We start from the raw sequence: 18,639 nt of genomic DNA on the forward strand, positions 1-18,639 counted from the left end.
GTGGTTCAACATCAGACGTGGATATGGTTCATTCAGTGGAAATGACGTTGAAAAAAAAATGCACATGCTTTGCAGAAATATCCTGTTATGTGTTGTTTGTTCCTGTTATAACGTGAGCTCCTTGACAGCAGGGACGTTCTTGCTTTTCTCTTTGTATTCCCAGCTCATTGCATATAGCAAGCACTTATTAGGCTTAATAAATGCCACTTCATTCATTCATTCATTCATTCATTCATTCATTCATGTCTCACCCTTAACTGTGAGTGTCATAAAGAGTCTCTCCTGGGCTCCATCAGTCAGTTAACAAGCATTTATTAAGTGCTTACTATGTGTCAGGGTCTGGGATAAGTGCTGGGTTCTCTTATTTCTTTTCACTTTTTGTTTTATTGATGCCATCACATTCATTTCTGAATATATCCACCACTGCTTTCTCTTGTAACAAAGATTAGAAAAAAAGTTTAGCAGAACAGCTTGATGTACCTACCTCTTCTGACAATGCTTTATAACATTCTATACCAGGCTTTTTTTCTCTATATATACCATCTTTCTTGATGATCTTATGAGTTCTCATAGGTTCAGTCATTTTCTATTTAGATAACACACACACACACACACACACACACACACACACACACACACACACACACACACACACACACAGCCCTAGTCTGTTGTCTGAGAATCACATTTTCTAACTGAATGTCCCTTGTGCATCTAAAAATGGAACATGTCTACAGCATACCTGATTATCTTTCCCCTCACATTTCCTCCTTTCCCTAACTTCCCTGTTTCTTATAAAGCGGACCACTATCTTATGACTCAGCCAGGGTCACAGTCTCAGAGTTATCCTCAGCTCTTCACTGTCACTCAGCCTATATGTAATCCATTGACTGTTGATCCTATGTCCTCATCTCTCACATCCATCACTTTTTCTTCATTTCTATGGTCACCACCCTAGACGAGAATCTCATTGGCTCTTGTCTGGACTATCGTAATAGCTTCCAAACTGTTCTCTTCCCTCTCCAAAGTACTTTCCACCCAGCTGCTAAATTGATGTACCTGAGACCTCCATCTGACTATGTCACTCACCTGCTTAAAAATCTACATAGGCACATTCTTACCTCTCTTTTTTCCCCCTATTATATAAGCTTGAGCTTTGAAAGCTATGATTATTTTCATTTTGTTTTTATTTCTTTTGAAATTTCCCTTTTTGTTATTAGAAACACTAACAAACCTTCACCATTTCCCTGTACAGGGATGAACAGGAAGAAGATTTCATGTTAAGTCAGGAATCTCTGCTGTGTACAGCTTGAGTTTTTTTTAATGTGTATTTTAAATTTAACATGGTAGTTGCAACACTGCCTTGATTCCCTTTTGAGGGTCTTTCTGCTCATTTTGTTTATTTTTGTTGTTGATTCATTGATGTTCTTTTTTTTTAAGTATCACTATTGCTACCCAGCTCCTCCCCTTGAAAGCCCTCCCTTGTAACAAATATAGTTATATTTTTTAAAAATGCACACATTGGTTGTGTCTTAAGATGTATTTGTGTATGTGTGTGTGTGTGTATATATATATATATATATATACACACACACACACATATATATGTGTATATATATATATATACACATATATGTGTGTATATATATATATATATATATATATATATATATACATGTATACATATATATATATATATGATTCCACATATCTAGTCCTTCCCCTCTCTGTCAAGAGGTAGGCAGTGTGATTCATCACTAGTCTACCGGACCTATGATTGGTTGTTGTGTGTTTCACAGTTGTTTTCCTTTACATTATTGTAGCCATGAAACAAATTGTTCTTGAGTTTCTGCTCACTTCACTCAACACCAGTTCATATGAGTTCTCCCAGGTTTTTCAGAATCTTCTTTTTTTGTTGTTTATTATGGCACAATAATATTACATTACATTCAGATACCATAATTTCTTTAGCTGTTTCCCAGTTGGTAGATACCCACTCTATTTCCAGTTTTTGCTACAACAAAAAGTCTTGCTATGCATACTTTTGTGTGTAAGGGTCTTTTCCTTTTTCTTTTATCTCTTTACAATATAAGCCTAGTGGTGGTAATGGTTAAAAAGGGTGCACAATTTAGGGACTTTGGGGATAGAGTTCCAAATTTATTTCCAGAGTGTTTGGATAGCTTCATAGCTCAATCAGCAGTGCTTGGGCCTGTCCTGTCATCTCTGCTTCAACAATCTGATCTTTGCCAATCTGATGGCGTGTGGTAGATTCTCAGAGTTGTTTTAATTTGCATTTCTTTTAGGTGATTTAGCACACTTTTTCCCACACAGTGTTGATTTCTTACCTTCCTTCTTTTAAGAACTACTTGTTCATATCCTTTGATCATTTAGTTGATGAGGAATGAATTACGTTCTTATATATTTGTATCAGATCCCTATATGTCTTAGATATCAGACCTTCATCAGAAAAACTTGTTCCCAAGATCTTTTTCCCAATTCAGTGTTTCTCTTCTACTTCAAAAAGCATTGGTTTTGGTGCAAAAGCTTTTCAATTTAATGTCATTAAAATTGTCCATTTTATCTCCTATTATCCTCCCTAGTACCTTGTTTGGTTTTCTCCTAGCTAGAGTTGTGATCTCCAATTCTAGCCTTGTAATGTGTTTATGCTATTGCCTGTTATATATGGGACATGTAGTTCACCATTTGGAGCTTGTGTTAATATGTGGTATGAAATGTCGGACCAAACCTGATTTCTGCCTGACTGCTTCCTAACATTCCGAATAGTTTTTAATGAATAATAAGTCCTTACCCCCAGTAGGTGGAGTTCTTGTGTTTATCAAATGCTATGCTCCAGCGTTTGGTTACTTCTGGGTTTTGTGTAGCTAAATTATTTGACTTTTATTTTTAATCAGTAACAAATAGTGTTGATTATTGCCTTGTAGTATAATTGGAAATCTGGTTACTTCTAGACCTTTATTCCCACTCATTCTTTCCTTTGAGATTCATGACCCTTTGTTCCTCTAGATGAATTTTGCTATTTGTAGTTTAATCAATAAGGCACTGAATCTATAAATTAATTTGGTAGTGTTGTCATTTGCATGATATTGACAAGACCTCCCAGTTGTCCTATGGTTAAATTCCAGCTCTTCCGGTTCACATTTAAAACCTGTCCCAATCTGGCTCCCGTGTACTTTCAGGCTTGTTACATAGGGCTCCCCTTCATGTCCTCTCTCTTTTGGCCAAGCTGGCTTAATTGCTGTCTCCCATTCACAACATTCCCTCTCTAGTCTTTGGTTCTTTGCCCAGGCTGGTCCTCCATGGCTGGAATGCTTTTCCTCGTCACCTCTGCCTTTTAGATCTCCTAATTCCATTTATGGCTCAACTCAAGGGCAGAATCTTACAAGAAGCCTTCCCTCCAGTTGTTTAGGGCCTTTTCTCCCCAAAATAGAACCTTATATTTACTTTTTATATCTCTTACACTTAATAATCGGTGACATGTTGGGTTTTTTTCCCCCTCAGTATAATGTGAACTCCTTGATGGTAGGAAATGTAATAAATGCTAAATAAATTCTTGTTGAACTGACCTGGAAGATGTGGCCTTTGGTTAAGGGATATTGACTGAACAAACGTTTCTTAAGCACCCACTTTGTGAAAGTACTACATCTTGCTTTTGGTACAGTCAGAAAAAACAACAAAACAAAAGAATCACCAAAAAAATTGTGGCTTCAAAATGTCTCATATTAGAGAAATGGGTGAAGACATGAAAAGATTCTGGTAGTGGTCTCTAAGCATACAAATGTTTGAATTCAGAATAATCAGAATTAATATGATATGTTTCTGAAGACTAGTAACAAAAACACAGAGTACAGGATTCCCCCCGCCCACCCCCACAACATGTAATATGTGTGGAGGAGAGGTAATTCTGTTTGGTGGGAGAGTATGTGTGAGAGAGTAGTATGAGATAAAGAGGGAGGATGGCTCAAGCTGTGGAAGAGATTGAGTGTTGATATGTATCAGATTAGGGAGTGTGAACCTTAGTTTTTATTCGATAGGAAGAATTTTGCATTGGAGAGTTTTGAGCACGACCAGATTAATCAGCTAATGGTATAAAGGACAGATTGGAGTGGGGAGAGTGGAGATGAAAAGATGGCTTAGAAGGTTGTGTGAAACTGTATGTGATCACAACTGGCCTGTCTGAATCTGATATGTGATTCATCATTCTAGCATAATGCTGCAGAGTACACACACACACACACGTTGTCTCGGAGCATCCATCCTTCTGCGTACTCAATCTGGGTCTCTGACATAGGTTGACAGATGGTGTACTTCAATTTGAAGTCACAAGGCATGGAGTCAAGTTCAAATTTATCCATTTAATGGCCTTGTGCAAGTTGTTGAACTCTTTGCCTCAGTGTCCTTGCAATGTCAAATGAGAATGGTAATATTTTCACTATCTACCTCACAGGGTTGCTTAAATGAAATGATAGATTAATGTATATAAAGTTCTTTGTGAAGAAGGTACATGGCACAGTGGATAGGGTTGGGCCTGGAGTCAGGAAGACCTGAGTTTTATTCTGGCCTCAGACACTTAGTAGCTGTGTGACCCTGGGCAAGTCACTTAACCCTGTTTGCCTCAGTTTCCTCATGTGTAAAATGAGCTGGAGAAGGAAATGGCAAACCATTCCAGTATCTTTGCCAAGAAAACCCTTAATGGGGGTCATGAGGAATCAGACACGACTGAAATGACTAACCAAAGTTCTTTGTGCCCACAAAGTACTATACAAGTCCCCCAGCTGCTAGGGTTTCAACCCTTCCCCTCCCCCCTCCATTTACCTGGTACTTATATTGCATATATTTTGAATATACTTATTTATGTATGAGAGCAAGTCATTTAACCTCTTTCTGCCTCAATTTCTTCATCTATAAAATTGGGGATAATAATAGCAGCCACGTCCCAGAGTAGTTGTGAAGATAAAATGAGATATTTGTAAAGATCTTTGTAAACTTTAAATTGCTGTGTAAATACTAGCTATCATTATTATTGCGGTGGTGATGGTGGTTGTTATCATGTACAGAGAAGTTCTGTAGTAGCATAGGGGAGAGAGAATGGGCCTCAAAGTCAAGAAGACCCAGGTTCAGCTCCCACCCCTCTATTGTTGCTTTTGTCGGTCCTTTGTTTTTGAAGAGGACCAGTGACACCAGGGATGATGTCTTCACTTGGACATGAATTGGATTGAAGTGAGGCAGAGTTGTGCAGTCCTGAGTCATTAAAGTCTTATTGTTCTCCTACATGATACTCCATGCATTTGCTCCAGGAAATCAGAAAATAATAAGGTTAAAAGGGACCTCAGAAGTCAGGTCTGATATTTGTAAAAGCTTTTTAGCACAGTGCCTGATACATAGTAGGTGCTTAATAAATGCTTATTCCCTTAAAGAAGAAGCCCCTCTGTGATATATGTGACTAGTAGGCACCCAGGTTTTGTCTGAAGATTTCCCACATCTCTTAGATGCTGGCTGTATGACCTTGGACAAAACACAACTTCTCAGCTAGGCAGTTCTCTATATTCTTTTTTTTGGGGGGGAGGGGCTAGGCAATGGGGTTAAGTGACTTGCCCAGGGTCACACAGCTAGTTCGTGTCAAGTGTCTGAAACTGGATTTGAACTCAGGTCTTCCTGACTCCAGCTCTATCCACTGTGCCACCTAGCTGCCCCTAGGCAATTCTCTAAGACTATACCTGTGAAAGACAGCATGCCAACCAAGTTGGAAGTCTTCCAACTCCCAACCCAAGAATTCCCTACTTAAATGAAATTACAGGTCCGGTCTATGTACATATTGTCCCTCTGACAGAATTATAAGTTCCTTGGAGACAAGTACTCTGTCAGCTTGTCTTTGTATCCCCAGCTGGCTCATAGTAGGCATTTAATAGATTCTCTTTGGTTGGTTGATTGATAAAGTAAACTAATAGCATTGACTTCTCTAGAGGAAACTCAGGAATTGTTTGAGTATGAGAGGATTACCTTTTGGATAATCTCCTTAGAAGATGATTGAAATTTGACAGATCTATTTGAGTTCCTAATTTTTTTTTAGGTATTTCTTCCCCAATTTTTTTTTTATTAAGGCAGTTGGGGTTAAGTGACTTGCTCAGGGTCACACAGCTAGTAAGTATCAAGTGTTTGGTCTGAGGCCAGACTTGAACTCAGGTCCTCCTGACTTCAGGGCCGGTGTTCTGTCCATTGCGCCACCTAGCTGCCCCTCCCAATTCTTTAATCATTTGTGTCTCTTGAATCTATGGAAGGGAGGCTGCCATAAATTCAGTGCACTAGAAAGAGCTCCTTAGTTCTAGAAACTCTGTTCCACAGACATATTTCATAATATCAGACTTTAAAAAAAAAAACCCAAAAAGATACTAAATAAAACCTCCCCCAAGCCAATGGAAACTCACTACAAAATAACCAGAACAAAAACAAAACAAGCAGAGCCGCACAGGCTCCTTTCTGGTGAGCTGCCAATAAAATCATTATTTATTCATTCAATCATCACGCATTTATTCAGAACCTGCTCTATGAAGAGCATTGTGCTAAGGGCAAGAAGAGAGACAAAGATGAAATGAGACGTGACTCCTTATAAGGGTGTAACAGCCCAGAACGGTGATAGGACACGTAAACAGCTAGAATGTATCCTTAAGTAAGAGAGGTACAAAGTACATCAAGATATCTGAGATGGCTGTGCAATCTTGGGAAGTCACTTAATCTCTATGTACCTCAGCTTCCCCATCTGTAAAATCGAGTTGGCCTAGATCTCCAAGGCCTATTTTAGCTAGTTCTGAAAGGAGAAAGATCATACTGCCTGTGGGAGTGTATGTTGGGGAGCTGGGGGTCCAGGATGGCTTCATTAAGGAGGTGACATTTGATCTGAGCTTTGAAGAGTGAGCAGAGTTTCATCAGGCAGAAGCTGTGGGGAGTGGGGAAAGGGGAAATCCTCAGACTCGATAATTTAGTGCTCTTGCTTGTGCTCATACATGCTTACTGAATTTAATTTTGGAGAGACTGAGTATTGGTTCCCCCAGGATCGTAGATCTCAAGCCGGAAGGAACCCCAGAAGTCTTCTGGTTCGACCTTTTTGTTTTGCCGATTAGACGACTGAGACCCAGGAAGATCAAATGACTTGTCCAAGGACACAGGTAGTAAATGGCGGAGCTAGTATTTGATATCAGGTCCTGTCATTCCAAGTTTGGTTCTTTCTTTTGCACCATTTTGATATTTAAGCATTTTTGTAAGTAATTTAGGATCATTGGGTATACACAATCATTTATTTGAATGGAGATTTGGCTTTTCAAAGATGTTTAGAAATTAATACTCTATCATAGGTTCATTTTTACTTATACTTTTTAGATGGGGATTTTGGCTTGTCCATTCCTTGTCTCTTTGTTCCCTGTTCTCTTTACATTCTTGTTGGAGCCTCCATTGAAACTGCACTGAAAGATCACTGCCAGGTACTACTGTGTGACCTTGGAGAAGTCACTTCTCTCCCCATCCCCCACTCCCATGCCTTAGGTTCCTCATCTGTAGAAGGAGAAGATTGGTCTGAATTATCTTTGAGGGCACTTCTAGCTCTAATTGATTCAGTTGAGGTGTGTTCTAACGTGATAAAGGTACCAAGGCATAGCAGCCTGTCACTTTAAGTGTGATGGGGCAACTTGATTGTTGGCTCAAAGGACTCATACCCTCACATAATGATGCTATATATGGCCAAAGTGACATTTTTCCTCAGGCAAAAGACTTAAATATGAAAGCAGCTATTTCTTATATCTTTATTTCTTAAACCTTCTTATATCCCATGTCCTAAGGAGTTTATTTCCTTTTTTGAAGCTAGAACTTGGAAAGTAACAATTCAGGATTGGATGAATCAATTGTGTGTCAGTCTTGGATGAATTTAATGAGTGACTGGCTATAAGGTCTTCTGCATGCTTTCCATATACTATGTGGAGTGTCTTTTGAGGAAATGGAATCCCAGGAAAGTGGCTTGCTCACAGAAGTTCTGCAAAGCTGACCATTCTTCACTTTCTGGATCATTTTATATGTCCCCTCAGAATTTAGAATGGACATACCTTATGAGCTGGAAACTTTTGTCCATTCTATATAATTCCCAGTAGAGGGTTAGTTGATTATGGGAGTTAGTGTTTTCATTGGCAGAGGGAACTTCCAAAGCACGTTTTCTATAACTTACAAGTAATGGAGAGTTTTCTTAGAGGTTATGTGACTTGGCCAGTGTGTTTCAGAGGTAGGTCTTGAACCCAGATTTTCCTGCTTCTAGGCCAGCTCTCTGTCTACTAAAGCCATGCTGCCTCTCAAAAAAAGAAATACTAGTAATTCAAGAGACCCTAATTCCTTGACTCCTTTGAAGATTTTTTCTTTTTTTTTCTCCTTTCATGCATATACTTTATTGACAATTTCTGTTAAAGTATTATTTTTTTCTTTCACTTTTCCCTCTCTTATTTGCACCTCAGAAAGTTCATTTGTTCCTTTTCATTTGACTTTGATGAAATTTATGCATCTTTTGGCCAGCTGAAGAAAGACTCTTGCTGTTAGCTTTCCAGTGCTAGCTTTGTATGCAAAATCCAGATGGACCAGATTTAACCCATGTTAAATAGTTAGTGTGTGTGGTGCCTGGAAAGCATAGCAAACTCTGAGACGCTTTGTCTATGAGATACACAGATAAGTGAGTAACTGATTTTGAAGGGAATTTAAATCCTTCAGCTAGAATTTTCTTATTCCTTTTAGTGGATAGTTAAGATTTCATCAAGCACTACTCATTTCTAATCAGTTCTCTGTTCTATGACTTAAAAGGGAATAAGGGCAGGAAGGGAAAGGAAGGGAATAAGCATTTACATAGCACCTACTATTCTTTCTTTTCTTTTCTTTTGTTTATAAACCAGTACCTCATTTGATTCTCATAACAACCCTGAGAGATAGGGGCTATTATTATCCCAATTTTACAAATGCAGAAACTGAAGCTAACATATTAAGTGACTTACCCAGAGTCATACAGCTAGTAAGTGTCTAAGGCTGATTTGAATTCATGTCTTCTTCACTCCAGGCCCAAAGTTCCATCTACTGGGCCACCAGTTATCTCAAAAAGAGAAAAAGTTTTATTGATGACTTTTGTGTCTAAATCATAAGAATTTCATTTTGCCCCCTCAGACTGAGTCCTCCCCTTGGAACAAAAGAAAAATAATTAAGCAGACCTGATACAGTGATAAGATAATGTATGATAACCTGTACAGCATTTTGTCCTTGTTGTCCCCCACCTCTCTGCCATGAGGGAGGAGATATATTTCATTGTCTGTTCTCTAGATCCTTCGTTGCTTTTCAGTTGCTTGGAAGTCATTCTGTATATTGTCCTCTTGATCCTGATTTTTTGCACTGTTCATTGAAGTCTTTCCATATTTCTCTAAATCCCTCACGATCCTCAGTTCTTGCTGCACAATAATATTCCATTATGTTAATATAACAGCATTTTCCTAGCCTTTCCTCAATCAGATTCTCTAGCCCTTTGCTACTGCGTAGAGTGCTGTGTTTTTTTGTCTATACTAGGCCTTTGTGTCTTTGATTTTGTTGAGGTATATGCCAAGTAATGGCATTGTTGGATCAAAGAGAGTGGACAGTTTGTAGTGATATTTCTTGCGTGATTCCAAAGTATATTCCAGAATGGTTGGACTGTTTCATAGCTACACCCACAGTAGGCATCAGTATTAATGTTTTCCTACATTCCCCCCCCCAACATTAATTGTACCTATCTTTTGTCAGCTCTGACAAATTTGCTATATATGTATAGCCCAGAGTTGTTTTAGTTTGCTATTTTCTTTATTATTAATTTCTTTATTGTTATTTGTTTTATTTTAACATTATTAATAATTAATTTACTATAATTAATTGTTTATTATTAATTTGGACTGTGCTTTCAATGTGATCATTTATAATTTGCAATCAGTTTTAAAATTGTTCATAGCCTTTAATCTTTTATTTACCAGAGATTGACTTTTAGTATTATTTATCTTGATTTTTTTTCTTGATCAGTCATCCTTAAAGGACGGTTCCATAAGTACCACAGTTCTGCACATTGATATTACAGTTGTTTAAAAGCTTTGAAGGGTGGATCAAGTTCCATAGATTAGAAGGAAAGTTTCAGAGCCATCATGGATCGTGCATTCCTTTCATCTGTTTTTGATGTATATAAGATAGGTCTTCTTGCTTAGGGATGCTTACCAAGAGCCCTATATGCAAAATTTCTAGTCTTGTATATATCCATATAGATAAATTCAACAGTAGTTGCATTCCAAATAAGCAAGTTTCCTCTTACCCTTCGTCATTTGTTAAGAAAACAGAAAAATAATAACACATCTTCATCATATGGATGCCTGGGGACCATGTCAAGGGTCGGAACTGACTCAACATTTCACAACCAGCTAAGTGTAGAGGCCCAAAGGCAGTACAGTTATCCCTTCCTTATCACGACTTTCCCCACCATGGTTTCGATATATCACAAGTTGGCATAAGAAATTAAATGGGAATTTTGGGGGAGTTTTGCAGAAGCTGCAGACAACATGTGAAGACCAGGAGATGACACAGAAAAAGTTTAGAAACTCAGAAATGCATAAAATATATGTATAGTATTGTATAATATCAACCCAAATTTCATAATAAGGTACTGTTTACGCCTCATGAAAGAAAAAGAAGAAATTCAGACTTCTTTTCTGGTATGAAAGGAGGGCCAAAAAATTCATGCAGATTTTCCAATTTGCAGGGGTGCCACACCCCTAACCCCTGCAATGTAAAAGGGATAACTCTAGTGTCTCAGCATCATTATAGGTTAACAGTTAAAAGTTTTGAATCAGAAGCTATTCACAATAATTACCACAAGTTAATGAAAGAGAAAAGTAACTGTCAGTGAGACATAAGCCACTATTCTCAGATTGCAAAGGGTGTGGATGTAAGTTGAGAATAAGATGCTTTTGTTTGGCCTCTTTTGGATTCAATGATTGATTAATGTTGTCTGTGTTCCTGTTTCTTTCCAGAGTTGACCTGTCCTGAATGCACTATAACTAACGAACAAAGCTGCTGCAGGATGAGAAGATGGCAGCTCGGCTGCTTGCACCACCAGGCCCTGATAGTTTCAAGCCTTTCACCCCTGAGTCCCTGGCTAACATTGAGAAGCGAATTGCTGAGGACAAGATTAAGAAGCCACCAAAGCAGGATGGCAGCCACCGGGATGATGACGAGGACAGCAAGCCCAAGCCAAACAGTGACTTGGAGGCAGGAAAGAGTTTGCCTTTCATCTATGGGGATATCCCACAAGGCCTTGTTGCTGTACCACTGGAGGACTTTGATCCATACTATTTGACACAGAAAGTGAGTTGGAGGAAGAGAAGCCTTGGACACCCATTTCTGGGTTGGAGGCAGGACTAACAGGTGTATGGGAATGGGAATGGGAAGGCATCTTAACCTCTTTGCCACAGGTTGGAAAAGATGGGAAAATGTTCTCTTTCTCCTGGTTCTTATGTGTATGATAGATGTTTGGCAAGCAATAAGAAGGGGAAATGGTGATTACATAGAGTCATCATGTCTTCATCAAGAACAGCTCATGCCACACTAACCTGATTCTCTTTGTTGGTAAAATTACTAAGCTAGTAGATGAGAGAAATTAAAGTTTATTAACGTTTTAGCAAAGCTTTTGGTAAAGTATTGTCACATTGTTCTTGTGGAGAAAGGTGACTTGTGGATTAGATGATAAACTGAATTGATGGATTCAGAATGGTTTAGATAGCTGTAGTAATGGATCATTGTCAGCAGGGCAGGGGTGGGATCTGGGTTTGCTTGATATATTAAATAATACTCTTGTGCTATTTGATTTTTTTTATCAATGACTTGGATAAAGAAATTGACGACACACTTACCAAATTTTCAGATGACATAAAGTAGGGGCGGGGATGGGTTAGTGCATTGAGTTGGATCAGTTAAAGTGAAATTCAGTAGGGATAAATGTAAAATTTTACTCTTGGGTTCAAGAAATCAATTTCACAAATATAAGGGGAGGAGGCATGGTTCTAGAAAAGATCTAGAGTTTTTAGTAGGCACTGGAGAGGAAGGTATTAAATCAAATTGTTTTAAATGCACTATAAAAGCTCCCTATTTAAAGCAACCCTGGAGTAAAATGTTGGCTGCATTGGGAAACACGGCTTCCAGGAACAGGGAGGTGCTAGTCTCACTGTACTCTGCCCTCATCACATCTATCTGGAGTATTGTGTTTAGTTCGGGTTACCACAGTATAAGAAGGATATTGATCATTTGGAAAATATCCAGAGAAGGGCAACCTAGATGATCAAAATCTTTGCATCCATGTCATAAGAATTAATTGAAGGAGGTAGACATGTTTAGCCTGGAGAAGAGAAAGAATATGAGAGCTGGCTTCAGGTATTTGGAAGGCTGGCCTGTGGAAGGATTTGATGTGTTCTCTTTGGATATAGAGTGCAGAACCAGGAAAGACGTCCATTTAGGCTTGAGGTAAGGACAGACTTCCTAATAGTTAGAACTGTCCAGAAGTAGATGGGCTACCTTGGGAAGCAATGGGCTCCCTCTCCTTGGAAGGCTTCAAATAGAGACTAAATTCTAATTCTCAGTTAGCTAGTGAGGTCCCTTTCAACTCCTAGATTCTTTGATATTCACTTTTTAAAAACTTAATTTTGAATTTGTGTTATGAATATGAAAGATGCCTTTGAGCTTTCCTTCTGTGTTGTTGGTTAAAGTAGGTTATCATGGGGCAAAAAAGTTTCTTGACAATAAATGTGACGATTTTCAATTTTATAACTTTTATCAGATTTCTTTTTCTGCCTGACATTTATTCAGAATGTTTGTCTGTCTCATTCTCTCTCTCTCTTCCTCCTTCTCTCTTTCCTCTTTCTTCTTCTCCTCTCCTCCTCCTCCTTTTCTTCCTCTTCTCTCTCTCTCTCTTTCTCTCTCCTTCTTCCCTTCCCTCCTCCCTCCCTCTCCGCCCTTCTCTTCCTCCCTCCTCTCTGTCTTTCTCCTCATTCTGCCTCTGTCTCTTCTTCAGTTTTCAGGAGTTATAAAGTCCTAATTCAGGTAAAAATGGCCAATTGTTTGAGTTTTTAAGGTGAGAATTCAGTTTTAGCAGTAGAGGGATACATCAGACTTTTTGAATGATGGTCTTCTAAATGGGAGTTGTAATAGCACCTGCAGCCCAGGATTATTGTGAGGATCAAATGAGATAATAATTGTAAAAACCGCTTAGTATATGACACATAGTAGATGCTATATAAGTGCTTATCCTCTTTTCTTCCACTCACTTCTGAAACTCTTGCTCATACATAAAAAAAAATATTAAAATACTATAGCTGGAGTCCAGCTTTCCTTTGTGCACCATTTCACTGGTTTTCCAGCCTCCTGCTGCTGCTTTTAGTTTACAACACCTTAGCAGTATGTCTGGGCAGTGGAAACTGTTCAGTGGTCCCAGAGAATACAGATCTTGGAATCCCTGACCAGTTTTACTTGTTGGCTGGGGGAGATGTGATGCTGGTAGAGCTGTGCTATGGAGGCAGTTTTATATGAAAGAACATTTGGCTTCTTTTTCCTTATCATTAACATTGAAAAATGTACTCAGAAGTAACCAACGCATTGTACTTTCAAGCCCCAGCTTTTTCACTAGTTTTTTGTTTTGCTTTGTTTTTTTCTTTTTTTTAAAGAAATCTCTATGCTTTCTGAAATTTTAATTTCAGACTTTTATTGATCCCATGTATCATGTCTTTCTAGCCAGGATTTTCTTTCAGCCTGGCATCTGTCTAGAAAACAGAGAAATTAGCCCCCCAGTCAAAGACTCATGAGGCTAGAAAGCACTTAAGTAAGATTGCCAGGCTCAGACCCTCCCTGATAGAGCCTCATCCTTCTCTCAGCTAAAGCAGGAGCTCTTTTCACTAAGTCTGCAGTCTCAGTCTGCTACTAGGCTTTGTGATTCTCTCAGTCTAAATTTTCCGTGTCTTAGAGTACTTTGGCTTTGCTAGAATCTTTCTGTTAGCCATATTAGTCAACCAAACTTACTTCTTCCTGTGTGTTGGTATTGTCTTCTTCTGTTTCTATGCTTGGTGAGCATATGACCTCCCTAAGGCACATGGAACTTTCCTGTTCCATGGTTCTTGGTCTCTTCACATGGGTAGGAATGGGAAGGGTGAAGGCTCTCTTGCTTCTCGTTTCCTAAACCTTCTTCAAGTCTCCAAACTTGATTTTCTTGATTGATTGATTTTTTGCCCTTCCTTTAAATGACATATCTCAAATTTTATCAGTGTATAAGCATTTCCTCCAAGCTTGCCTTCCATATAGTAAACTTGATTGATTTTTCCTGACTTGAGTTTGAAATCAAAGACTACTTCCCTCCCTCCCCCTGCCTTTCCCCACCTTTACCTTCTGGCCAAGTGATGCCTTCTAAATTTTTTTTTAATCAAAAAATACTTTCCAGGCAACACTAATGCCTTCTTAAATTTTATTCAGTCAGCTGTATTATTTCCAGTGATTGCTTGGGTAGTTGGAATTCTGTGAATCTTAGCCACTTCAGTAAGATGATCAAAGAAAGTTGTGCTGAAGTTCTGTGGAATTAAAAGCTAATATTAACAAAATAGTAACAACAACCACAATAATAGCAATAATAATAACAACAATAGCTTGCATTTACATAGTGCTTTAAGGTTTGCAAAGCACTTTACAAATGTTATTTCATTTTATCTTCTTCACAGCAATCATGGGAGATGGCACTATTATTATCCCCATTTTACAGATGAGAAAACTGAGTCATAAAGAGACTATGTAACTTGACTAGGTTCATACAGCTAGTAAATGTCTGAAGCTAGATTTGAATGCAGTACTTCTTGACTTCCAAGTCCAGAGCTCAAAAAAAAACTATCTCCAAGTACCTCATTTCAACTTAAACTCATAGTCTTTTTGCTTGCCCCTTTCCTGTTTCCTGAACCTGGTAACTAGTATCTATATCCTTTCTATCACAAAGGTGTTGCCAGGCATAAGTGTGATATGCAAATAACCCAAATTCCAAACAGAAAAAATTGAGAGCAGTTTTACAATTCACATTGTTGATAGATTCATTCCAAAGTTCCTTTAAGTAGGGAACTTCTCTAGTACATTCAAAATATTTTTGTTTACAGCTTTCCACTCTGTTGTCTCTTTATGGTGTGGTGTCTCTTTATGTCTGAGTCAGTAGCAGGCTAGTCCCTGCAAACCCTCTGAAGCTGGGAGGCTTCAAGTCCAGCAAATGGACTGAGTGTTTGTTGTTCAAAGGCCAACCTAGTTAAGTTAGGAGAAGTTCATCACTGGATTGGCTGTCAGGGGATACATTTTCCAGCCATATTATCTCATTAAGACAATTTACTAAGGTGTTGAAAGGTTGCCATCGTAGTTGAGAGGAATAGGTACATATATCATAGATTTTTGAAGTATTGGAATGCTGGCTGACAATATTTTATGTTGCAGGAGGGGTTCTTAACCCAGGGTCCATGGATTACCGAAGAGTCTGTGGATAGCTGTCAGGGAGCCATGAACTTAGATGCAGGGGAGTTGGGGGAGAAGAGGGGAGGGGAAGGCCATCTTTATTTTTCACTAATCATTTTTCACTTCCTTTGTGATCCTATATACATTTAAAAACATTATTCTGAGAAGGGGTCCTTCCTTAGACAACCAAAAGGTTAAGAATGTCTGATTTACACCTTTTTAGGGGGAAAAAACTTTTATTACATGAAGTAAAGGATTCTTGTGTATATTTATAAGTATAATTTATATATAGTATGTATATACTTATGTGTGTGTGTATTTAATATATACAGTGCAAAATTGTCATACCCAAACACTTCACCTATCCCTTCCTTGGTCCCCTTTTCATCTCTCCTTCCCAGTTTTTCCCCTTCAACTCTTGTCTTATTTCTTTTTATAGCTTGTCAGGAGAATATGTAGTCAAAAAAATGGAACTGCGTTTTGATTTCTGTTCCTGAGTAACCCCTGGAATTTGTTAGATCTTTGAACTCTTTTTCTAGGAAAAAAGAAAGTAGAGGAATCTTAAGTATTGAACAAAATAATTTGGGCATAGCTTGAGAATATTATTGCTAGGAGAACAGCATTTGAGTTATCTGCAGAAACATGGACTTCCAATCAGAGCTGTGTAATAGCCTTGGACCCCAGAATTGTGCATTTAGAACTGGAAGTGGTGGTAGAGGTTATCTACCCCAATCCCCTTATTTTGCAGATAAGGAAACTGTAGTCTAGAGAATTTAAGTAACTTTCTCAAGGTCACACAAGTCAAAAGTTTTTATTAGGTAAAGTGAAGTATACTTGTGTGTAGATATATATATATGTGGGTACACACGACTTCCTCTCTTTTTTCTCTCACCCCTAATTCTCTCCCCCTTTTCCTGCTTTCCAAACCCAAGTCTTGTGACTCCAAATCTATCACTCTTTCTACTGTACCAGTCAGGCTGAAATTTACACAAAGTGTGATAAAACCTACCACCTTTCCAGGCATAATCAACATAAGCTCGTCATAAGATTTTTCTCCCCGTAGTGGCAAAACTTGGGACTTTGCATTTTTCTCTGGAACATTCAACAGTTATTTGAGACAAAGTTCGATTGATCTCAAGATCTGTCAGTTTTCTACCACCTGGAAATTTAATTATGAATAACTGATTTATTTCTACAATAGAAACAACAAATCTTTACAAGAGCTCTGATGCTGGTGGTGATTATAGATGGAAAAAGCATTTGGTTTGAGGTATTTTCACTTCATTGAACTGACCAGTTCACTGCATAGGTAGACGACACCTTAATGTTTATTGATGGTGGGGGAAGAAAAGAATTCACTGCGTAGCCCTTGCTGCAGTTTGATGTAACTCACTCACTACTTTTGTGTGCATTTGTTACTCTTCTTTAAAGGGTGATGACATTTCCTTTGCCAATAAAGAAGAAAAAAATCAAAATGGGAAAAGCAGCACCCCAGCAATAATCTAGTAACATTTACCAATAATTTTCTAGTACTAGCAACAGTGCTCTCATCTCTGTCAGTAAGCCAAAGAACAGCAGAGAGGTCACATATGTTGTCTTTTTTACTAGTCCCATAAGAGAACCAATTTTAGGCCAAAAGGGAGTAGAGGAGCGGAATAACGTCTCTATCCATCTCAAGTGTGTATTGGATTTTGACTGCCGATTCTCTCAGCTCAGTTTGCTTGCCTGTAAAATGAGGAGACTGGACGAGATGGCCCCTAAAGTCTCTTCCTTGAAAACTCTTTGCCTTTCTCTGTAATCTTGATTCATTTTCCTTAGATGTTCATGTTGTTATACGTTCTTTGCATCTGAGCCTCCAGTGAAAGGAAGGAGATAGTTATTGGGAGTGGGATGCATTCCTTTTTGGTTTATGTTATGTGAAATGTGATTTATCCAACAAACAATTATGAGACAAAGGCATCATGGGAAATACAAAGATAAATAAGAGTCCTTTGTCTCCCTCTTCCCTCCTTGATTCGAGGAGCCAATGTAGGAGATGAGCCTAGTTAGAAAGATATATCAGATTTTAAGAATTGAATGCACTTCACTAAGAAGTGAATACTAAGAATGGGTGTACAATAAATACTTTTTCAAATGTTTGGCAGTGAAAGGAATAGGGAATATCAGGAAATTTTATTTTAGGATGGGAAGAGTTAAGCATGTTTATACATTGAGAGGAAGAAACTAATAGAGAGAGTGAGATTAAAAAGATTAAAGATTAGCAAGAGGGAAGGAATTATTGATGGAGCAGGGTTATGGAAGAGGCAGGGGATATGGGATTAAGAGCAAAATGGAGTGGTTTGCCTAGAAAGGAGAAGAGATCCACTTCTTCCTCTGAGACAGGAGGACAAAAGGAGAGATGACGGTTGAAGAGATGGAGAAATTTTGAATTATGAAGGAGGACAAATAAGGACACATATCCACTGGCCTCCAACTTAGTGTAAAGTAGAAAGTGAAACCTCCTGATGAGTGAGGAAAGAACAGTTGGGGTTAGGGCTTGTGGAAAAAGTCTGGAATCATCACTGTGGGAAATGTGACAGGACTATAGAAGAGATGAAAATAAAGTTAGAATTATTGCAGTGAAGCCCAATTAAATCTGATAACATGAATCTGCAGGGAATGCCATCAGCAGATTTTTTCAACGTTCTCTCCAGTGCTCGAATGTGTTCTCTTTCTTTTTCTCTTCACTGATTTGACTGCCATATTCCTTCTGTCTTTCTGGTCTCTCTCCCTCTAAAGCTAGCCTCTATACTGTTTGAGTTTGCCATCCTAAAGTTTCATATTGATGTAGTGTGATCCCTCATTCCTCCTCTGTCATGTAGATGTGCAGGTTAATTGCTAAATGGCAAGGAGGCCTGGGCACTGGCAGTTAGGTTTTGGAGACCCAGACAGCCTTGGTATCTGCTAGCTCCATTTTCTTTTGACCCACTGACTTTCTTGCTACTTGGATAAATATGTAGGAAAGAATTTCAAGTAGAATGAACATTTAAGTACTTAAGAAATGCAAATTTTCCAAAGATAGACACTATTTTTATT

General features: G+C 38.4%; 1 protein-coding gene across 1 annotated transcript in view; it reads left to right on the forward strand.

Annotated features, from left to right (window-relative positions):
- Positions 1-18,639, forward strand: part of SCN8A (sodium voltage-gated channel alpha subunit 8) — a 213,973-nt gene that overhangs the window by 65,444 nt on the left and 129,890 nt on the right. The window contains exon 2 of the mRNA XM_020966210.1: positions 11,076-11,409. Within this exon, the coding sequence (XP_020821869.1) occupies positions 11,134-11,409 (276 nt within the window). The 5' untranslated portion in view covers positions 11,076-11,133. The remainder of the gene's footprint in view (positions 1-11,075; positions 11,410-18,639) is intronic.

This window comes from Phascolarctos cinereus, unplaced genomic scaffold (genome assembly GCF_003287225.1).
Source record: "Phascolarctos cinereus isolate Bilbo 61053 unplaced genomic scaffold, phaCin_HiC Scaffold_1;HRSCAF=81, whole genome shotgun sequence".
Classification (NCBI taxonomy): Eukaryota; Metazoa; Chordata; class Mammalia; order Diprotodontia; family Phascolarctidae; genus Phascolarctos; species Phascolarctos cinereus.